This window comes from Psammomys obesus, unplaced genomic scaffold, assembly GCF_907164565.1.
Source record: "Psammomys obesus unplaced genomic scaffold, mPsaObe1.curated_primary_1811, whole genome shotgun sequence".
In the NCBI taxonomy this organism is placed as follows: domain Eukaryota; kingdom Metazoa; phylum Chordata; class Mammalia; order Rodentia; family Muridae; genus Psammomys; species Psammomys obesus.
The window spans coordinates 5,244,859-5,266,852 of record NW_026596466.1 but is presented as its reverse complement, the minus strand read 5'-3'; the positions used below and the strand labels follow the sequence as shown (position 1 = coordinate 5,266,852).

The 21,994-nt window shown below is 55.3% G+C and overlaps 1 protein-coding gene across 1 annotated transcript in view; it reads right to left on the bottom strand.

The window, feature by feature from the left end:
- Positions 1–21,994, bottom strand: part of Adap1 (ArfGAP with dual PH domains 1) — a 34,148-nt gene that overhangs the window by 7,171 nt on the left and 4,983 nt on the right. The window contains exons 2-4 of the mRNA XM_055598619.1: positions 20,960–21,051; positions 11,379–11,461; positions 185–297 (exon numbers count right to left, since the gene is read on the bottom strand). Of these exons, the coding sequence (XP_055454594.1) occupies positions 185–297; positions 11,379–11,461; positions 20,960–21,048 (285 nt within the window). The 5' untranslated portion in view covers positions 21,049–21,051. The remainder of the gene's footprint in view (positions 1–184; positions 298–11,378; positions 11,462–20,959; positions 21,052–21,994) is intronic.

Sequence of the window (21,994 nt, the reverse complement as noted above, 5' to 3'; positions counted from 1 at the left end):
GAGGCTCCAGGAAGGGACAGGGGTCAGTCCTGGGTGGGAAGGAGGGAGGGAGTGTGTGGACGCACACATTTATGACGAGGGGTGTACCCTGGGAAGACTGACACACTCCAGCCCTGCAGACCCAGGGGAGGCCAGGACCCCACGAGGGAAGGACCCACGACCCTCCGCTCCATGCCAGGCTCACGTCGTTTTTGTTGAAGTACTTCAGGGCACCCTCTCGTTCTGTGAGCACAAACTTCCGGCTTAAGAACTGTCCGTTGTCCCGGCCACGCTTCCAGAGAAGGCCCTCCCGGTATCCTGGGGAAGTGAGAACTGACTGTCAAGGAGGCTCCCCTAGCTGACCCTGTCCCTGTCTGTCCTGCTGCTGGCCCGAGGCCTCCTGTGCACAGACACCTTGACGCTCCGGCCAGACCACAGGTTCTGGGGCCCGGGTCACCTTTGCTCACTCAGATCTTCCCACCTGGACAAGGCACCTAAGAAGCAAGGCCTAGGCGTGTAGTTGGGGACAGTGGGTTTGAGGTGGCCCAGGACTGTCAGGTGGGCTGATGTCAAAGAAATAAAACAGGTCCTAGGGCATGAGAAGGAGCAGAAACGGTTACCAGCACCAGGATGCCACAGGCTAGAAGGACCTTCCCAGAGCTGGCCCATGAGGCTGGGGTTGGCTTCCTTTGGGGACCCTGGCACAGTTCTGCCTTGGGGCAGTTATAAGCTACTTCAACTGCTGGCAAAAACAGGCTCTCTCAAAGGGTGGGGTTGGCACATGTCTTTAACCCCAGCCCTCAGGAGGCAGAGGCAGGTGGATCTCTGTGAGTTGGAGGCCAGCCTGGACTACAGAGTGAGTCCAGGGCAGCTAGGGCTACACAGAGCAGCCCTGTCTCAAAAAGCACCCTCAGAAGGTCCAGCCTTCCTGGGGGCCCTCCCTGCCCTCCCCACTGCCCAGCTTTGCTGTGCCTGGTCAGTCTCATTCTTCCACAAGGAGCTGATGTGGTGGGCTCGTCTCGGCTCGCTACCCTGCCCTCCTTCCTGGGCCACCCCCCGGCGTGGTGACATTCGCTGGTGAGCTGCGGCTGCTGCTGCACGTCTGCACGCCTGCACGCCTGCAATCTCTCTGCCGGCGGACCCGCTCGGTGGCCATTCCCGCTGGGTGGGCAGAGCACAGGCTTTGCCCAGTGTCCGAGTGCCTTCCATTGGCAAAGAGGGGCCTGGAAAGCCTTGACCGTTGGCAATGTGCTCAAGGCTGAGAGTGCGGCCCCGGTATGAGGACCACAGGTCAGCCAGACCCTGACAGCCGGGCCAGCTCACATCAGACTCCCTCTCCAGCATGTCCTCCTCGGCTGCCTGCTGCCCGGCAGCCCTGTCCCCGGTACCAAACACAAGGGGCTATTTTCTGTGCTCTCTGAGACATGTGGCCATAAAAAGGCAGCAGCCTGGCGTCAGGGAGGGGGCAGCTGGCGCCCATGGGACTATGAGTCTTAGGGCATGCCAGAAGGGGCCTGTTCCCCCCCCCCCCCCCCCCCGCTTCTCAGGGGACAGGGCCTCTCTGAGGCCATGGGGTGGCTGCGTTTCTCCCTTGCCACAGCCTCAGAAGGCAAATCTCTTTCTGTAGTTGGGTACTGGGTCACCAACAGGCCCCATTAGCCCAGGCAGCACCCACTTAGAGTGTTTGTTGATTGACTCTTTGAACACCTAGCCTAGATGGGCAGTAAGTCTGTTTGGCCTTCCTTCAGCTTCAGGACCCAGATTCTCTAGGCTTGCTGAGCTTGGACTCCAAAAGTGGGTGCTCAGGGGCAGCAAGACTGGGTGCAGCAGCTTCCCACCCCATCACCTCCAGAACCAAGAAGCCATGTTTTATAGCTGGACCGAGGGAGCCAGGCAGAACACGCCTCTCACCTGCTGTTCTCACAGTTGCCAGCAGGTGGCAGGCGCACCTCGGGAGCCATTGTTTCCATGCTGGGCTGGACAGAACCCTGCTGCCCCTCTGAGGCTCTAACAGGGCAGCCTGAAGCAGTGGGTCCTCCCAGCCAGGCCAGGTCCATGTCCGAAGGATACTCTATCGGACCGGTCACTTTTCCCCACAAGCTGCCTCCTTGCCTACATTTCAGGCCCATGATAGCAAACCAAGGGATGTTTTGGAAATGTCGCTGACAGCCTCCCTAGCTTGCCCCTGCCAGACTTTAGGCCTCTCTGAGAGCTCTGCTTCCTCCTTGGTACCATGGGATCTGGGGCTGACAAGTGGTGAACCTTTGCCCAGCCCCACTGGCCTGGACGGATGGCCCCTGTCCACCCCAGCCCAGGGTCCTTGGTCAGCCTCCCAGCCAGGCTACACTTCTGGGCACACTTGAGACCTGGTAGGACCAGAAGTGACCATGCTCCCTGAAAGAACTAGCCAGTCCTGAGGCAGAGGCCAGGAGGTTCAGTCAGCACTGGTTTGCAGGCTGTGGCCATACAGTGCCATGGCCAGTAGGCAACCCAGACTGGAGGTTTCTTTCCGAGTTGGGGGAGGGGTGTCTCCCTCTGTAGCCCAGGCTGGTCTTGAACTCACAATCTTTCTGCCTCAGCTCCTGAGTGACGGGTGTGCGCCACCTGACCCGGGGGCTTCACTCTTGAGCCTCACAAATGGGAAAGAACCCGATGTCCCTCAGTAGGGCAACATTTAAGCCGCTGTGGTGCCCTGAGCTGGGTAGATGGCCTGCTGCCATAGGATGCGCTCCCGGCAGCGGCAGCGAGGCCTGTGAGGGGTAGGATGAGCTCTCAGCCTCGGGCTGGGCCCTGAAGCGCACTGTAACGCCTATCTCCGCTCAGCACGCAGGCAAACGGGGCCACAGGGGGGAAGCAGGACACTATGGCATCGTCTTCACTCACATGGTTTCATAACCCGCCAACTTCAAGAACTGCATTCCAAACAGAATATGCAAAGTGTATGTAAATTGTGTGGTCTATATGCAAAGTGTACTTTTGTTTTTAATTCAGGGCAATGAGCACGTGTTCTTGCTATGACTGTGACAGGAAGCTTGCTAAGGTGTGAGCCAGGGGGGTGTCCCACACTCAGGACTGCTGTGGGACCCTCAGGAGTGGCAGAGGCACCCGTGTCCCCTGGCCTCTCCCACTGGGTATTACCAACGGAAGGTTGGGTGCAGAGGAGCCAGAGAAACTGAGGCCCTGTGGCCTTCCCCAGAACTGGGTCAGCCACGCCCAGCCGCTAACTGCAAGGTTCTGCACCCACACTCCTCAGAACTGCAGCTCCAGCTCCCGCTGCCTAGCACCCTCTCCTGGCCTCCGCCAACACGGCACTCATGTGTTGCATAGACACGCTGCCCACTGGCCACTTGGGCTCTATCCTGAAGCAACCTGGGTCCCTTGTGCACCTTTACAGGTGAGAGGCCATGGGAACACAGCTTCCTTGTACGCAGGTTCCGATTCTGGGTTGTCTGCCTGCTGCGGCCTCACAGCGGTGCTCTAACTCCACGGAGGACAGAGGGCCTCGTGGGTGACAGGGCTGAGATCACTGCTTGGGAGCCTTCCAGCTCCACTCACCTGCAGGGCCCCACTCTGCCTGCTCCCTGGGAGCCTTGCTTCCCATCTTAGGAGCCCAGGGTTCCGGAAGCAGGAGGGCAGCAGGTGACCGCCCTCTGCTCAGCCCTTGTAGCTATTTCCTGGCTGGGCTCTGGGAACAGAGTCCGTTCTTCCTCTCTGTGTCTCCTTGGGAGGCCTTTCCTCTCTGATCGGCCACACCAGGAAGGCTTCCACAGTCCAGCGATGGCTGCATGGCCCTCTGCACTGGCCCAGTTGGGAGGCATGCCTTCAGGAGAATGCCTGACCCCTTGGCCCTGGCACAAACTGACGCCTCTCAGGAACTGCCTTCTGGACACATCATGTGTCCTCTGTAATGCAGTGCTCTGGCTTGAAGCCTCCCTGATGTACTGGTTACACACAGGGACCCTTCAATGCAAGGGTCCCTCAATGCAAGGGTCCCACATTCCTTCCTGTTTACTTTGTCTGCTCAGCAGCCAGCAGAGCACAGCCCGGTGGGGAGGGAGCCAGCTCCAGCCTGTGGTTCTGAGCTCTGGGGTTCTGAGCTGTGTGGCCATCTTGTACAAAAGCAGTCATTCCCCTAGAGATACTGTTCAGGGTCACGCTACAGCATCAGGAAGCCTCGGAACAGGAATCCACCAGATGATCTCACAGACAGGGTGGCAGGGACCCTCACTGTCACCCCTTTCTGGGCTTCAGTTCCCTCATCAACCTGAGATACAGCTAAATGAGACAAGATTGTCCCTGTGGTCTAGCAAGGCCACCAGACCAGCCCACTGCACTCAGAGTGGCTGGGACATGGGCCCCAAAAGAGGTCCAGTACTTGTGGGCAGGCTGGCTGACCTTGCCAGTGACCCCTCATTTGGAGCCCATCACCTGGACAGATCCAAGGGCACTACAGGCACAAAACATTAAGGCTCACACAGGGGACAAGCCTACCCCACATGGAAGACACAGTCAGGAAATGGGGCTTCCTGGGTCCAGCGATGCCCTACCTAGCTTCCACCATCACTTCAAAGGACCCAACCTTCTCACAGTACCAAACAGCCCAGGGTGCCTCACCCTGGCCATGTGTCCAACACGTGTCAGGATTCAATGATCCCCCACTGTTATGCTGAATACACCAGCTTTATCACAGAAGGAGAAACTGAGGCCAGGCAAAGCTCTGACTCTGAGGGCACCGCACCTCTCTCCCTCCTTATTTGCACAATGACATTTAGGTCAAAGGTCAGGAGGGCAGCAGCACTGGGATGTCCCTGCCTGGCATGACCACGAATTTCACGGAGGGAAGGGGGCACCTCCTGGAGAGACCCAGGCAGGAAGCCATGCCTGCTGGAGGGAGATGGTGGCCTGGTCCTGGACAACAAAGGCCATTGTCTGCATGCCTTGTCAGCCACCCTACCCTGTGAAAGGCAACCATTGAGGCTCGGATGGAGGCCGGACAGTCTGGGGCAGGAGCCAGGGCAGCTGTTACCCAGCCACTTGCCAGGGCAGTGCTGGGGAGGGGCAGGTACAAAGGACGGTGGGCTCAGGTGTAGGGCACACCGGCCACCGACACCTCCGGCCAGCTGCGGGAGACCTTGGCATACAGAGGAGAGTGTGGCCGGGCCCTGGGGTCACCTGGCCCCATGCAATGGGTGTCCCTGCTGAGGGACAAGCATATCTGTAACTCAGGACAAGCCATCAAGGCGTTTGGACCCCCACACATACCAAGAAGTCCAGGCCACGAGCACAGAGGCCCACCTCTGCCTGCTGCTTCCTTAGCCACACGGCAAGCCCAGCACTGGAGGGGATGGCCATGGGGGTCTTGACCCAGCAGTCTCTGTCACTGTCAGGACGGGACAAGTGATGGCGGCTGTAAGTGAGCACCTGCCTGGGCTGGAAGCCCAGAGCTGCCTCCCTTCCTCTAGCCCTGGATGATGCAGCCTGCGACCTCCTCGAAACCCAGTTCCCAGGGAGTGTGCGCTCCAGCCCCCAGGTCTGCCCTGCTCAGCCCGCTGCCTATCTCTGGAGAAGAGCAGCCAGTTATCCAGGACTCCACAGAGCCAAGAGCGCCATCCTAGATTAGGTGCTCAGTCTCACTCCCCTGGGCTCCTGCGTCAGACCTGAACGAGAGACAGACTTGATGTGAGTGGCCGCTTCAGCGCCAGAGGCTCTGCTGTCCAGCCTCCACCACAGGCTTCTGTGAAACTTCTTTAGATCTAATGAAATTTGCAAAACTAGTATAGGCTCCACTGTGGATGAGCAGCTCCCTGCTCTGCGACAGAAGGCCTGGCACAGAAGGCCGTCCATCACGTCCAAGCTGGTGGACAGCGGGGAAAGAGGAGAGCAGGCAGAAGGCGGTGGCTGCTGGCATAAAGACGCTGCAGAGCGTGGTCGCCGAGAGGGACGGGGTCTCAGTCCTGGGGTAGAAATGTTGGAATAGGCCTGGTGTTGTGCAATGTGTGTGCTGGGTAGGGCGGGTCGATAACAGGGCTATTTCCCCACACAGAGACTTCACACAGATGACCCCTTGACCTCCTGCTCCTGTGTCCTTCAGTCTGGGGAGGGGTGTGGGCTGGATGGTCCCAGTGATGTCCCTGTGGCTCCTTGGGCCTTGTGGAGGAAACTGTGGTCAGTGTCCTTGCTCCGTGTCAGTCCTGACATGCTGTTCAGGACATCCCTTGGTCTCTAGCCTGAATGTCACATCACCTTGTCATCCATTTCTCTTAACCCCAGAAATGCTAACTCTTGGGTTAGCCCAGCTAGCTGTGAGACCCCAAGGAAAAACAGGTAAAATTCCTCCACGCCGGGCCCCTGCTGACTCTGAAGGCAGAGGCCCTGAGCAGGTGACATGTGACCCCTGTCCTCAGCTGGCTGCCTCAGCCCTCTCAGTCCCCAGTAACCATGCAGGCCTGCTTGTCTGTGCATGATCACAGGCATCTAGGAGCCAGCCCCGGGAACCCACAGTTCTGGTTCATTCCGGGCAGGCTTGGGGCCACTCCTCTGAAGAGTCCTGGCCTCACCTCTTTTGGGGCCCCACATTTCCCCTTTCTCCATCTGAGGAGACTTCTGCATTTCCCAAGGATAGGCAGTGTCTTTGCCCTGCGTGAGACAATGCTTGTGGTAAGAGGAGGGGACCGAGGCTGGGGACTGGTTGGGAGGGGCGAGTAAAACCCCTTGTGTAGAATCCCCCAGTGAGGGGCTGGGGTGTGGCTCAGTGGTCACCTGCCTAGAATCCCCCAGTGAGGGGTGGGGGGTGTGGCTTAGTGGTAGAGGCCCTGACTAGAATCCCCCAGTGAGAGGGGGGGTATGACTTAGTGGTAGAGCCCCTGCCTAGAATCCCCCAGTGAGGGGCTGGAGTGTGGTTCAGTGGTCACCTGCCTAGAATTCCCCAGTTAGGGGCTGGGGTATGGCTCAGTGGTAGAGGATTTAGCTGGCATGCTTGGGTTCCAGTCCAAGCCCTGAAAGGAGAGCATAGAGAGGGAAAGTAAAGAGGGAAATAAGGCTGATTAGAGCCATCCTGAGGCCCCACTGCCCTGTGGGAAGCCAGGAGGGGCACCTGAGTTGGTGTTAAGAGGAAGAGGTCACTGTAAGAGCAGGTTGGATGTGATGAAGGCATTTAGGGTCCTCTGGTAGCCAGAGGCTCCCAGTGGCCTTCTCACTGCCTGCCAGGCCCTTGAGTGTGGAGACTGTGGCCTTGAGTCACAATCTTGAGGTGACATTGTGGTGTGAGAGTGGGTAGAGGGTACCCCTTAGGTCTCAAAGTATGGTGGGGCAAGAAGGAAAGCAGCTCACAGTGAAAAGCTGTTTAAAGAAAGGGAACAGGCCTGGAGGGTGGTGCGTGCCGACAATCCCAGCTCTGGGGAGGCTGAGCCAAAGGGATGGTGTGTTAGAGACCAGTGCAGGCTGCCAGACCAGTGTGGACCGCATAGAGACCCTGCCTCCAAAACCCAGAACCCTCCTTCCAAAAACGTAAACATGTGGGGATCCTCAGCCCCTGGGGTCCTGTCCCCTTAGGGTCCTATCTTTGAGCCCTGCTGGGGTGCTGCTGGGAGTGCAGGGCACGAGAGCATGGAGGAGCCCCAAGTCGGGGAGGCTGCCCACCTCGTTATTTCTCCTTGAGGGAGTCATCAGACCCCATTTAGACGCCGGTATCCAGTCCCAGACAGAGGATGCTCAGGGAAGCACCCTGACACCACAGGGCCGCCTTCTGCTCCTCCCTCTCAGGCGCTGCTGGTCGCCAGCATGTTAGCTCTGAGCACTGGAGTCTGTTCACATCTCTTCCTTCTGCTCTTGGGCCCTTAGTCAGGCTCCTCACTGCTGAATTCCGCCTCCCCACTCTGCCGTGCTAACAGACTCATTTGGAGCAACCCGCCCCTCCACCCGCTGCTTAGATGAAGGGTGCACACAGTTGTTAGTCCCAAGAGCCGTGCTGCCTGGCCAGGCCTTGTGTACCAGACAGCCATGGCTTAACTGTGTCCTCACACTTAGAAGGGAAAGACTTCTGGGATGAGCCGTCTCTCCCCACCCCATCCTTGCTTTTCTTACAAGAGATAGAGTCTCGCTGTAGTCCAGGCTGGCCTTGAACTTAAATCCTCCCCTGTTCTCCTGAGGGCTTCTCTGCTACACCGAGGGCTAACAGGATTCTGGGTGGACCTAGCCTGGGGAGACCCTGAGCCACCACTTTGTCACCTGAGCACTATGTACAACCTGGAGATTGGCACTGAGCCCTAAACACCTTCAGGTGCCTGCTAGGCAGCCTGCCTTGGTTCTGTGGCCTGTGTGCACATCCCTTCTGGAATCCACATCTCCATTCTGCCAGGACCAGCCTGGCTCCAGAGGCAAGCATGTGACCTGGGCACCCCATCTCCCCGATCCTGACAGGCAAGCACATAATCAGGCCAGTCTGACCAATGAGATGAGACTTCTGACCTATGTGCTCTGCCCATCCCCCTCCTCCAAGCCCTTGGGACAGGAGGTCAGACTTGGGCCAGCTAGAGCAAAGCTGCCCCAGAGGGCTCAGACATTGACCCAGAAAAGCAGAACCAGGAGGCAGAGACACAAAAGCAAGTCTTTGCCAGGACTGATCAGAACCTAGATCAAGCCATGCCTGCCACAGCGACACTTATGTGAGCCCATCCACACCCCGTTTTGCACACTCTCAGTTGAGCTGAGCACCTGTGATTAAAATCAGAGGGCACTGATAACAGCAGAGGCAATATATTCAGCGACATTTCCACCATTTAGTCCACGCCACCTCTGACATTAGGTCATACACTGTTATGAACTGCTCAGGTGGGAGGCTGTGCTGGCCCACACCTTTAACCCCAGCACTCACGAGGCAGAGGCAGGCAGAGATCTGCGTTTCAGACCACCCAAGGCTACACAACAAGACTCTGTCTCAAAAATAAACAAATAACTAAATAAATAACTGAGGTGTTTGTGATGAAGAGGAGGCATGTGGACTGGGACTCTGGGTCTGACTGGTGCTCGTTCGCTTTCACAGACCCTGCAGCCTTACCAGGTGTGAAGGCATTGGTGTCTGGGGCAGGCAGCCAAGGACGCACAGCACGTGGCTGGGCCCTGAGTGGGCGAGGAGTGAGGCAGGAGACGGGCCGACACTGGAGAAGGCCCCACTGCCGCATACAGCACCGTGGCCCTCACCTCTCTCCTGGAGAAGCAAGCGGAGCACTCCCACCCGGCCCTGCTCACAATTCACTTGTTCCAGGTGACCCAAGAGGACGAACCCAAACAGAGTCTCGGAGGGGTGGCTGAGCGGCTTTGGGAGGACTGAGAGGAGGGTCTGAGGCAGCGGGCAATGGGAACGCACCTGTGCACAGCCCTTCTGCCCTCTCTCAACAGTGAGACATCACCCCTTCCCACTGAGGTTCAGTTCTCCAATACCATCGTGCTGCAGTATTGCGGGGTCCACACCTTTAGCTCAGGAACACTCTGCTCACCCCAAAACGGAGCTCGTGTCAGCAGAGGATTGTCAAACCTCTCATTCTTGTAACATGGGGCTGTACCATTTCTCCCCTCACTGATGATAGCCATCAGGGCACCTCTGCCTCGTGGCTACCCAGGAGTTCCGCTGTGGACAACCGTGCTTGGGGCTCAACCTTCTGTGCTGGACGCTGGAGAGTGAGGGAACTGTTCCGACACACAGCAGCTTGTCGCTTCGCTGTTTTGGGGAGCACACCTGTCCAGCAGGTGGTCAGGCTCTGCAAGCAGGGAAGCGTGCTTGCATCCAAGGTCCCAGCGGTGGCTGTTCTGGGTTGTCAACTCGACTACATCTGGCATTAGCCGACTCCTAAGCTGCTGAGTGCCTGAGGGAGGGCTTTTCCCTAACTGGATCATTCAAGGTCAGAAGACCCACCCTAAATCGAGGGAGTTTGCGGTGGGAAGATCCACCTGAAATCCGGGCCTCACCTTCTGCTGGCAGCCTACGGAAAGGACAGGAAGGAAGCTTGCTCTCTCTGCCTGCTTTCTCTCACGCTTCCTGGCAAGTTCATTCCTTCACTGGCATTAGAGCCTGCTTCAGGATTCTGGAGTATACTGAAAGCCAGCGGAGGCACCCTGGATTTTTGGACCTTCTGTTGGTAGACAGCCATTGCTGGACAAGCTGGACCACAAACTATAAGCCATTCTAATAAATCTCTTTATATTTATATAGAGACATTCGTTCCATCAGTTTTGTTCCTCTGAAGAACCCTGAATAATACAGTCCCTACACCAGGTTTGAGGCCTCACAGACAGACGGAGCCCTCCTGCACAGTGGGACAGAACAGGGCAATGGAAGCTGCCAAATGAAGGGTCCTCTCAGCCAGCCCTACAGTGTGAGCCACAGAAAATAAAGTGGTTATGCTGGCCCTAGGCCAGGGCAAAGCCACAGAAGCAGCCCACCTCTGCAACTGGAGATCACATCACCTAGAAAAAGCCAGAAGAACCTGGGAGATAAGCTTCAGACACCCTGGGGGTCCTCACTCGGCCCTGTGGAGAGTGACAGATGGTGCGGTGGTCTGAATGAACCGTCCCCCTCTAGACTCACAGGGAGTGGCACTATGAGGAGGTGTGGGAGGAGGTGTGGCCTTGTTGGAAGAAGTGTGTCACTTGGGATGGGCTTTGAGGTTTCAGATGCTCAAGCCAGGCCCAGTGTCTCTCTCTCTCTTCCTGCTGCCTGCAGGTCCAGATGTAGAACTCTCGCTACCTCTCCAGCACCATGTCTGCCTGCACGCCTCCATGACATGTCTGCCTGTCCCTGCCATGACAATAAACCTCTGAACTGTAAGCCAGCCCAATTAAATGTTTTTCTTTATAAGAGTTGCCGTGGTCATGGTGCCTCTTCACAGCAATAGAAATCTTAACTAAGACACTTCAGTCTTGTAGAGCTGTCCAGGGAGCCACGGTCCAGGCCCCAGGACCAATGCCCATCATATACCACTTATACAGTCATCGAGATGCCTAGCCAGTCGAGGCTGAAGGTCCCACGGAAGCAGGCAAGAGGTTAGATGAGATAATACCAGTCAGTAGCCCATCAACCAAGTGAGTGACGGGGAGCTGAGCTCCTGAATGCTCAAATAGCCCTGTCCTCTGCTACATGGTCCCATAAGGGCTTCTCCACAAAGCCCCAGAACCCACTGGAACCAACAGGCCCAGGGGAGGCAGTGGCCACTGACCTCTACCGATATGGGGAGTCTGGCCCACAGCAGCCCCTTTCAGCTCCCCACATCAGCCCACAGCCCTCCTGATGCCCCTGCAGGGGAGAGGATGGTCTCAGACCTGCGACCTCCACAGGCACCAGAAAAAGACTCTACCGCACGATTGAAACATTGAGCCAGCCTGAGACTGGGAAGGGCACAGCTCACCTGCTGAATATGGTTCCTGCTTCTCCACATGAAGGAACTCTTGCCTCTCATACTTGGCACGGATCCACTGCTCACGTAGGAGTCTACAAGGAGAGAGGAGACTCAGATGTCTACTTGGGCCCCAAGTTCCATGCAGAGAACCACCATGTCCCGGCTACCCCTGACAGCAGCTTTTCGGAGCCAGAGGTCAGCATGGGTGGCTGCCCTACTCAGCTTCAAGTCTTCACACAGGATGCTCTCCATTGTATTCTCCGGAGTCCCTGCTACCCCTCCTGGCCCCTCTGGTCCCCCGGATTCTGCCTCATGATCACCAAAATGAGTTGGCCGGGAGGGAACCTGTGCTCTGTTTACCTGAAACACCCCGGGGGTCCTCACTCGGCTCTGCAGCTGATCCTGTGGGAAGCTATTTTTTAATTGTCAACAGGACACACCTAGAGCCATCTGAGAAAATAAACTGACGCTTGAAGACCTAGCCCACTTTGGGCGATACCATTCCCTAGGCGGGAGGTCCTCAGCTGTGTAAGAGAGGAGCAAGCGTGCATTCATTCCTGCATGCTCTTGGCTGTGGCTGTTTGTGACTAGTTGCGTTGAGCTCTTTTCATTGTGACTTCTGTGATCTGACGGCCTGTCACCTGGATTTGTTAACCAAATGTCTTACTTAGGGTTCCTCTTGCTGTAAAGAAGCATGGCCAAAAGCAGTTCGGGAGGAAAGGGCTCATTTGGCTTATGCTTCCACATCACTGCTCATCATCCAAGGGAGTCAGGACAGGAACTCAAGCGGGGCAGGAACCTGGAGGCAGGAGCTGATGCAGAGGCTGTGGAGGGGTGCTGCTTACTGGCTTGCTCCTCACGGCTTGCTCAGCTTTCTGACAGAGCCCAGAACCCCCAGCCCAGGGTGGCCTCACCTACAATGAACTTGCCCTCCTTAGTCAAGAAAATGCTTGCGGTAGGCTTGCTTACAGCCCAATCTTTCTAAACTGAGCTTCCCTCCTCTTGGATGATTCTAGCTTGTATCAAATTGACATAACAGGAAAAAAAAAAAAAAAAAACACCCAGCTGGCACACCAAATAAACCTCCTTTTCCCATAAGCTGTTTTCTGTCAGGGTATTTTTATCACAGCAACAGAAATGAAACCGGAGTGCCATGTGACCCCTGTGGTTTTGGCCACATCTCCACCTCCTCAAGCCGTAGCTCCCGTGTGGGACTTCCCACCATCAAGCTCTGCTGGACACCCACCCCCTCACAGAGGCCTTGAGTATGGCGACTCTGACCATCCCCACAGCATCACTTTACTATCTGGCTGTGTGAATGTGAGCTCCCAAGCTCATGGCAGTACCATCTTGTCCTTCCTGTGTGGACGGATGGCTCAGCCCCATCTCCTGCCTTCACTACCTTTTACTAGCCTTGCTGGCGAGGCCTTGAAAATGGCCTCCCGGCCAATACAGGGCGATAGTGCTCGGAACATAGAGGGCTGGGGAGATGGCTCGGTAGGTAGAGTACTTGCCTTGTAGGCATGAGTTCAAGCCCCCACAGCCACCTTAAAAAGCCAGATACATGCCTGTAATCCCAGCACAAAGAGAAGACAGGGAGTGCCTGTGGCTCCCTGCCACTCAGCTTAGTGGAGTTGTTGATTCCAGGACAGCAAAAAACCCCATCTCAAGAAATAAAGTGAATAGTGCCTGAGGAATGACATCCAAGATTGCACACATACACACACACACACACACACACACACACACACACACACACACACATATACACACATACGGAGATATACATCCCCTAACTAATGGATGTCCCTGAAGTCTTAGGGGAAGCTGTGGGATGGGGGAAACTGAGGCAGAAATACGGTTCCATCACCGGAGTCACAATGGCCCTTATCTGCCTGAAGCACGGATGAACATGGCTGCCCAACAGGAGACCCCACCACAAACAAACACAGTCACTCTTCCACAGTGTCACCCTCTTTTTTCCTATTTACATCTGCACTAGTCTTATTCCTAAGACGCCTGCCTTCCAGGGCACCATGGGTCAGGACGATGCAGCTTCTGGGACATTAGCTGGCCCCCTGTGTGGCTGTGGCCTGGGAGGAGCCAGCTCCTTTCCTGCTTTGGGAACGTCTGTGACCACATGTGCCAGGACCCTGCCTGAGTCATGAGTCTTCCCACAAAGACCTTCCACATCAGGAGAGTCCATATATTGGCTATCATATTACATACACTGACCCAGGCCAGCACACACCCTCCACATGGCCACGAGGAAGTGAGGCTGGTGCTGTGGGGGTTCAGAGTGGCACCCACACAGAGGCTCAGGGCCCCCTGACCCAGAGATTGAGTCCTCAGTGTCAGCAGCAGGCTGCAGGAGCCTCACAATCCCTTTTCCGTACCCAAGGACCACGATACATCTTTTCAACCTGAAACACACGTCCAGAGGAAGAGCACAGCTGGCTGCTGTATCGGGATGCAGAGACAACCGAGGGCCGGACAGATGATGACGGTCCACGACTGAGGGGGCTTGGATGAAAGTGTCCCCGCCGGCTCCCGTGTCTGGATACTTATATGTTTGAATACTTAGTCCCCAGCTGGTGGACCCGCTTGGGAAGGATAAGGAGGTGTAGCCGTGCTGGAGGAGCTGTGGCATTAGGCGTAGACTCAGGCCGTTCGCAGTTAGCTCTCTGCCGCCTGCTTGCAGATTGAGACGTGGGCTCTCAGGTGGTACTCTGGCTGGCCACGCCTGTGCCGTGGCTCCACCATTATAAACCCTAAACCCCTGGGACCAGAAGCCCAATTAAATTTTTAAAAAAATTTTAAATCTTTTTAAAATATAAGTCTCGTTGGTCGTGGTGTGTGTGTGTGTGTGTGTGTGTGTGTGTGTGTGTGTGTGTGTGTGTTTTCACAGCAATAACAAAAGGAACTAAGACAGAAGTTGGTAACAGGGAGTGAGCTATTGCTGTGACAGGCCTAATCAATTGGATTTTTTTTTTTTTTTTTTGGAGGAAATTGGAAAACTCTGGGGCTTTGGAATAGGAAAGCTGTTAAGTGCGATAAGCAGAGCTTAGTGGGCTCCTACCAGGAGCTCGGACGACAGTCGTGCTGAGAGTGTGTGGACTATGGAAGTCCAACTCAAGAGGCTTCAGAGGAGGCCAGTACTAGCAGCTGACCTAGACACCATTCTTGTGATATTTTTGGCAAAGAATTTGGGTGTCTTCTGCCCTTGTCCTAAGAATATGCCTGAAGCTAAATTGAAAAACAACAGCGTAATTTTTGGCAGAAGAGATTTTGAGACACCTCATGGTGGTTCTGTTGTGTGGTTATTAGTTACAGCTCTCATGGAGTTCTCAGAGGTCTGAAAGAAACACAAAATGTACAGTTTGAAGAGAAGCAGAGTGCAAGAGAATTTAATGTTAGCCCTGAGAGTCGTACAGAGGGAGATGAGGCCATTAAGGACAGACCTTGATCTTCACTGGAATAAAGGGAGGGGTATCCTCAGGGCAAGACCCCTCCCCACTAAGCCTGTGAAAATAAAAGGCCCCAGGAAGGTCTTGCTCTTAAAAAGCAATAGTAAATAAAATCAGGTGCAGATGCTATTAGAGGGATCCAGGGTTCACGCCAAGCAGGCAGCTGAGCTTGGCAGCGTTGGCCGTGTGTTTCTGGCTGTCGGATCCTGAAGGATGCATTAGGAAGGGGGTTGTGCAATCTTCCATGGCCAAGGAAAGCTCCTGCAGCCAGGCGTGGTGGCAAGGGTATCACTGCATGAAGCTCTGAGAACATCCTGCTCAAAGGAGACCTGGATTGTGTTGAAGACCCCATGATGTTGGAGATGCCAGAGCTGTGGGTGACCTTCCAGGAAGAGCTACAGACAGGGAGTGGAACCAACCCAAGAGACAGAACAAGAGGGAGAGAGCGAGAGAGCGGGACAGCAAGAGGGAGAGACCAGGGGAGGGAGAGAGGGGTGAGCAAGAGAGAGAGAGGGAGAAAGCAGGAGAGCAAGAGAGTCCCGGGAGGGAGAGAGGGGGAGCAAGAGAGTGAGAGAGAGAAAGAGAGAGGGAGAGGGAGAGAGCGGGAGAGCAAGAGAGACCCGGGAGGGAGAAAGAGGGGAGCAAGAGTGAGAGAGAGAGAGAGAGAAAGAGAAGAGGAGTGAGAGAGCAGCGAGAAAGAAAGAGAGAGAGATGTTATAGTCAGCAAATGTGGAAGGGAAGAAGCAGCGAAGCTCTTTGACATCAGACATGAAGCTACAGGAGTTTGCCTGCTGTGTTCTGGCCTTGCTCTGGGCCATTATTTCCTCACTGTGCCCCTGTTCCTCCCTTTTGGGATGGTAATGTATGTTCTGTGCCATTGTTTGTTGGAAGTGTGTGCTGTGCTTTTGATTTTACAGGCGTTACAGTTAAGAGGTCGCCCCAAGTCTCAGAAGCCATGTTGGTTAAGACTTGTTATGGGGACTTTAAGCCATAGTCAATACACTTTGCATTATGGTATGGCCAAGAGCCTAGGGATGGGAGAAATGGAATGTGGAGGTTTAGATGATAATGACCCCCACAGGCTCATATGTTTGAATCCTTAGTTTCCAATTGGTGGAATTGCTTGTGGGTCAAGATATACACTCTTAGGTGCTATTTCAGTGTCTTCAATAACACACACACACACACACACACACACACACACACACACACACACACCTCATTACACAGATGCTCTACTCGTTTAACAACCTGCCCAGAAAGCTGGGTGGCACATGCCTGTGATCCCAGCACTTGGAGAGGCAGAGGCAGGCGGATCTCTGTGAATTCAAGGCCAGCGTGGTCTACAAGTCCAGGACAGCCAAGAAACAGAAACCTTGTCTTGAAAAAAAAAAAAAAGCAAAAAGCAAAACAACAACAAAACTCTAACCCTCTGGAACCATAAGCTTAATTAAACTCTTTTGTTTATAAATTGCCTTGGCCATGGTGTTCTGTCACAGCAAGAGAAAACTAACTAATTCAATTTCCCAGGGTGCAAGTCCACAAGGGGACAAAGTCCCACTTCCCTGCCTGCTCAGAGCCCTAGGGCATGTCTCCTCTCATGGCCTTCCCTGAGGTTCCCAGCTGCTAGCAACCCTTGGAGAGTCTCACATCCAGCCCAGGCCCTGAACTTGCCCCATGAATATGGTGGCCTCTCTTTGGGCCCCCATTCCCCTAGTTTTTGCCCCCCTCTGCACTCTAACCCTCTTTAAAGGGGGTTGTATTATCAAAACCACAGCTGGGAAGTAGAGTGCACACCAGAAATGGCACTTGTGTAGATTCTGCCTCCACAGCATCTGCCTAGAATCCCTGGTAGAGCACCTGCCTAGAATTCCCCAGTAAGGGGCTAGATGTGGCTCAGTGGTAGAGCTCCTGCCTAGAATGCCCCAGTAAGAGGTTTGGAGTCTTGACCAGTAGTGGGTGCTTGTCTAGGATCTGCCAGTAAGTGGCAAAAGATGTGGCTAAGTGTGTCTACCCAGCATGCATGAGGCTCTGTGATGTGTTCTCAATATTGCACATGCATATGCACAGGGACCTGATTACCCAGGTGCTCTGCTTGTTTTTATTTATTGTGGCAGCACAGTGAGGCCTTGCTAAGATCATCTCTACCCATCCCAGGCTGGCCAACTTGTGTGAATTCTGAGGCTGCTGTAACTGAATTTCTACCAAACTCCAGGTCTTATGGTATGGTCCTGAACCCCAGGACCAATGAGTCAGCCTCACTTGCAAACAGATTAGAGAAATCACGTCAAGGAGAGGCCATCCTATGGCCTTTGGCCCAGCACAGTACAACTGATGACTCAGACACCCACAGAGATGGAGACAGCAGCAGGAAGAGGTGATCTCGACCTCAGGCTTGCAGCTGGGGATGCTGGGAGAGTGAAATAGTTTTAATTTCGAAGTGTTCAGCATTGGACCCAGCTCGCTAAGGCAAGCGCTCAGCCACCGCAGCCATCCTGTGTCCTTGCTACCCTTGCTTCCACAGTTCCAGTTGGGTGTTGAAGAAACTGTGGCAGAATACTGTTGGGGTGCTGGCGGGGGCACTGTCGGGGAACCCTAAGATCTCGCTGTGACCACTGGCTTTCCCGAGTGTGTGGCTCCATCTCAGCCCACGCAGAGAGAGGCCCTAGCTTCACACTAAAGTGGCAGAGGAATGTGCCTACCGACATTGAGATCAGAACTGAAGAGTGCTGGGAGAAGTCACGGCTAGCTTGTCCCTAAAAGGCAAGATGCAGCTCCGTCTCCAAAGACATGAAGGTTTACAGGACACAGCCGCCGCCGTGTGTCTCCCTGAACCAGGGCGGGGGGCAGACCGGGACTGTGGCTGGGACAATCTGATGACACACAATCTGCTCTGACAGGCCCCAAGGCTGGTTAGAGTTCAGGGCCTCATTCTCACACCAGAGCACGCCAGCGCACGGCAGTTACCCAGCACGGTGCAGTTCACACAGGCATCTCCACTCCAGCGTCACACCCCGCACGCACTGTCCTCAACAGCGATCGGTGGTCAGATGCCCCAGCTAGCCCTGCCTGGGCCCTGCGGTTTACACGGTCTCCTTTAGGCAATGCTAACCCTCAGAACCCACCATACACGCTCGCATGGGTCACAGAGGCTCGTGCATGGCCTCTGTCACAGCACCCAGTCTGTACACGGACTCCTATGCCACCATTGGAGAGGGCCCAGTGGCCAGCACCGCCATGTAGGAAGATGGGCCAGGTGACCTTCTTGTACCAGTGCAGACCATTTCAGCCCAGGCCAGGAAGTGGTGGCAGAAGTGCAGAAGGCCCTGGCCACAGAGCAGTTGGTGACAGAAACCAGGCCTCAGAAGAGCTGGTTACAGCATGGGCTCCCTGAGCTGTGCTGAGAAACGGGCAGGCTGGGGACAGGCACCTGTAGGGGAGGGCTAGGTGTGCCCCCCCACCGGGTAGCCCCTCGTAGAGGTGAATGCATGGGGCAGGGCAATAGGGCCTGAGGCCCAGCGAGGGTCTGGCTTCTCTCTCCTGAGACCGGTGAGATGTGAAAACTCACGCTGAGTCCGGGCCTGCCAGGTGAGTGTCTGATAGTGTGTAGACGCGGACAGGGCTGCCTGTCACCTTGCATGGCAGCTTCTCGTCCACCACACAGCCCCACACTGGACCCATGGTGTGCCACAAGGGACCCTCCCTCTTCCCTACTCCCATCTTCTCTTCCCTACTCCTTTCTGCCTCCTCCTCTCCCTCTTCTTTCTCCTCCTTTTTTCTCCCAACACTCCTGCCTTTTTCTCCCCTCCTCCCTCTCTTCTCTCTTCTTCCCCTCCTCCTCACACTCCCACATCTTCCTCCTCTTCCTTCCTCCCTCCTTTTTCTCTCCGTCTTTACCCTCTTCTCTCTTCATGCTCCTCCCTCTCCTCCTCCCTTTTTCCTTTCCTCCCCATTTGTCCCTCTCCTACACTCCTGCCTCCTTCTCCTTTTCTCTCCTTCCTCCCCTCTCTCTATACCCCTTCTTCCTTCTCCCCACACTCCTTCCCCCTCCTTTTACACCCTTGCTTCCTCCCCCTTTCTCTCTCCTTTTACCCTCACTCTCTTCTCCCTCCTCTCTCTCCTCATGCACCTGCTCTTCCTTTTTCTTTTTCCTTCCCCCTCCTCCCTCCTTCCTTCTTTTCCACCCCTCACCTCTTCCTTCTAAGTCACCTGTCCCCAGACACACCCCAGCCTCTCCTCTGCAATCAGGAAATCAGGACTGTGACACCCTCTCCCGCTGCCATTCTCCCCTTCTCTCCTCCCAGCCTCCCATCTCCTACAGATTCAAGGAGATCCCCTCTCCTCTGCGGTGCCCAAGTCTGGGGACCTCACTGGGGAGCTGTGACCTCCCTCCCTCCCATGCCAGGTGTCTGGAGGTTCCCTTACCAGGGTGTGTGGGGTAGGTCACCCCAGGACCTTGGGTTTACAAAGTGAGTCAATTCAAGAAAAACGCTGAGCAAACACAAGCCTGGGTGCGGCTCAGGTGGAGCCAGAGCTAACCACACCAGGGCCGGGAATGAGGGGCAAAGGCAGGGTGCAAAGGGAGCACACAGAGGGGTCACTGCACTCAGGGGAGGGGTCAGGTCTCCTCTCACCCTGGGTCTAGGAAAGGAAAAGTTCCTCCTGGAAAGTTCCAGAAGGACAAGCAACTTGCACGGCCGTGCAGCTGGCTCAAGGCTGGCCTCTCTTTGACCCACGTCAGGGTGGCTTCTGCCTGCCCACAGACTGGGGATTTCCAGTGTGGATCCCTGCCCCTGTGTCTTCCAGGAGCTCTCTCAACCACTCTAGGCCCAGAGCCTCACATCAGGGGCTACAGTGGGTGGACTGAAGGCCTTGTGTCCACAAGTCGGAGCTCTCTGGCCACATACCGGGTCATCAGAGCAGGGGCCATGACCGGCCTCAGTCCCGTTTTGTTCAGAGAATACAGTGAGCTATGGTGAGCTACAGTGCTCTGCTGGGGAAAGGCCCAGGGCTACTCAGGAGCTGAAAGGGGAGAGATGGCCAGCACCTAAGCTGGGTGGCCACGGTACCTCATGAGCAGAGGTGCCCCAGTGGCTAGGCTCAGCCACTCTGCCTGACTTCCACAGGGGTGGCTGTGCCAGGCACCCAGAAGACAGACAAGGTGGAATGCTCTGTCCTGCTCTGCCCTGAAGAAACCCTGAGACCACTAGGAAAGTCAGTGGAGAATCTAAGGACGGTGAATCTAAAGGGGCCCCAGCTCTGGGGGACTGAGAGGTACCACACAGAGCCATGCCCCAAGAGCTGGATAGTGCCACACAGAGCCGGAAGGGGGTTTCATGGAGGTGTGCCCCAGGCAAGGGCCAAGAGAGATACAGCTCCCCCTCCCACATGCCAGGAGGGGGAGGCTTACACAGAGAGCTAGGGCTGGGAACCCAGGAGCCAGTAGGAGCAGAGCAAGCCCACAGTTGTCACTGCCTTATTATTCTCTCTGTCAGTGTCCCTGCTCCCTTGGAAGATGAAGAAACCGAGGCTGAGAGGAGGCAGATAACTACCTCCTTTGTTTTCCTGCAGTTTCTTGATACCAGGTGGCTGGTCTCACCAGCTTCTTACATCCTCCACCGGGCCATGAGGATCATCCAAGAGGCTCATGACCCAAAGACCCCAAGGGGACACAGTGATGGCGCCCAGCGCATCCAGGTCCACTCAGTAGCCACAGGCAGTAAAACCAGGATGGTGGGTCATGCCTGTTCCTAGTGCTCAAGAGGCTGAGGCAGAAAGGTGAGGAGTTTCAGGCTAGCCTTGGCTATGATCAGATCAAGACTTTTCCGTAAATGAAAAACAAACAAGTAGCTAGAGAGACAGACAGGTAGACAGAAGATAGACAGATACATGCATGCACACATAGATGGACACAGAGATGGATGGATGTCTCCACTGCAGGGAGGGACATAGCCAGAGGGACACAACCTTCTTGCTGGGCTCCTGCGGACCTGTGCCATAAGCTTTCTCCAAATACTCAAAGTCGAAGCTCCCACTGACTGCCCCACTGGCCCGCCCAGTGCCACCCCGGGCCAGGCCCAGCGATGTTTACCAGGGCCCTGACAGAGCCCTTTGTGTACTCACTGGCAGTCGGAGAACGTGGGGCGGTAGAAGAAGGGCGGTACTTTGGACTCGAATGCGGCTCTGGCGGCCATGTTCCCGTGAGATGCCATGAACTGCAAGAGAGGGGGCAGGGTCAGAGCCAGGGAGCCCCAGACCCAGGCACAGTGCTGGCTGCCGGGCGACTGCTTTTCCTCGGGCCACTACAAGGTCATCTGACCCAGGATGTCGAGGGCTTAGCCGGTCCTGGGGACAGGACTCTGGAACCCTCCTATCTCGGGGACATGGGTTTCCAGGGGGCAGCGAGGGACAGTATATAGAAGGAGGGCCCTAAAGAAAGGTCTGTGAAGCCAGGTGTGGTGACGCACACCTGTTATCACAGCACTCGGGGAGGCAGAGGCAGGCTGATCGCTGTGAGTTGGAGGCCAGCCTGGTCTACAAAGCGAGTCCAGGACAGCCAGGGCTACACAGAGAAACCCTGTCTCAAATAAAATTAAAATAATAAAATAAAATAAAGATCCCTGAGGTGGCCCAACAGGTTAAAATGCCTTTCCCACAAACCAGACAACCTGAGCTCCATTCCTAGGAACCTTGGAGGAAGAATCAAGCTGAGTCCCGGAGGTTATCCCCTGATCACCACATGTAATGGCATGTGTGTGCCATCACCTGTTCACACATCCTGGGCACGTTTACACATACCATAATATAATAAACCGAAATCAGGAGCCAATGACATGGCTCAGTGTCATGAAGCCTAAAAACCTGGGTTAGACCTACACTATGGAGAGGACCAACTCCTGGCCGTTGTCCTCTGACCTCCACACACACCATGCACGTGTGCACCCTCACACACACACATGTGCATACAAACACACAAATAAACGACTGTGATAGCATTTTAAAAGCAAGTCATAGACCTGCAAGACGGCTCAGTGGGTACGGTGCTTGTTGTTTATTAAATTAAAAATTAGAAAGCAACCCATGGCTGGAGATGGAGCTCAGCAGTAGAGTCCCTGCCTAGAGTCCCCCAGTGAGGGGCTGGGGTGTGGCTCAGTGGTA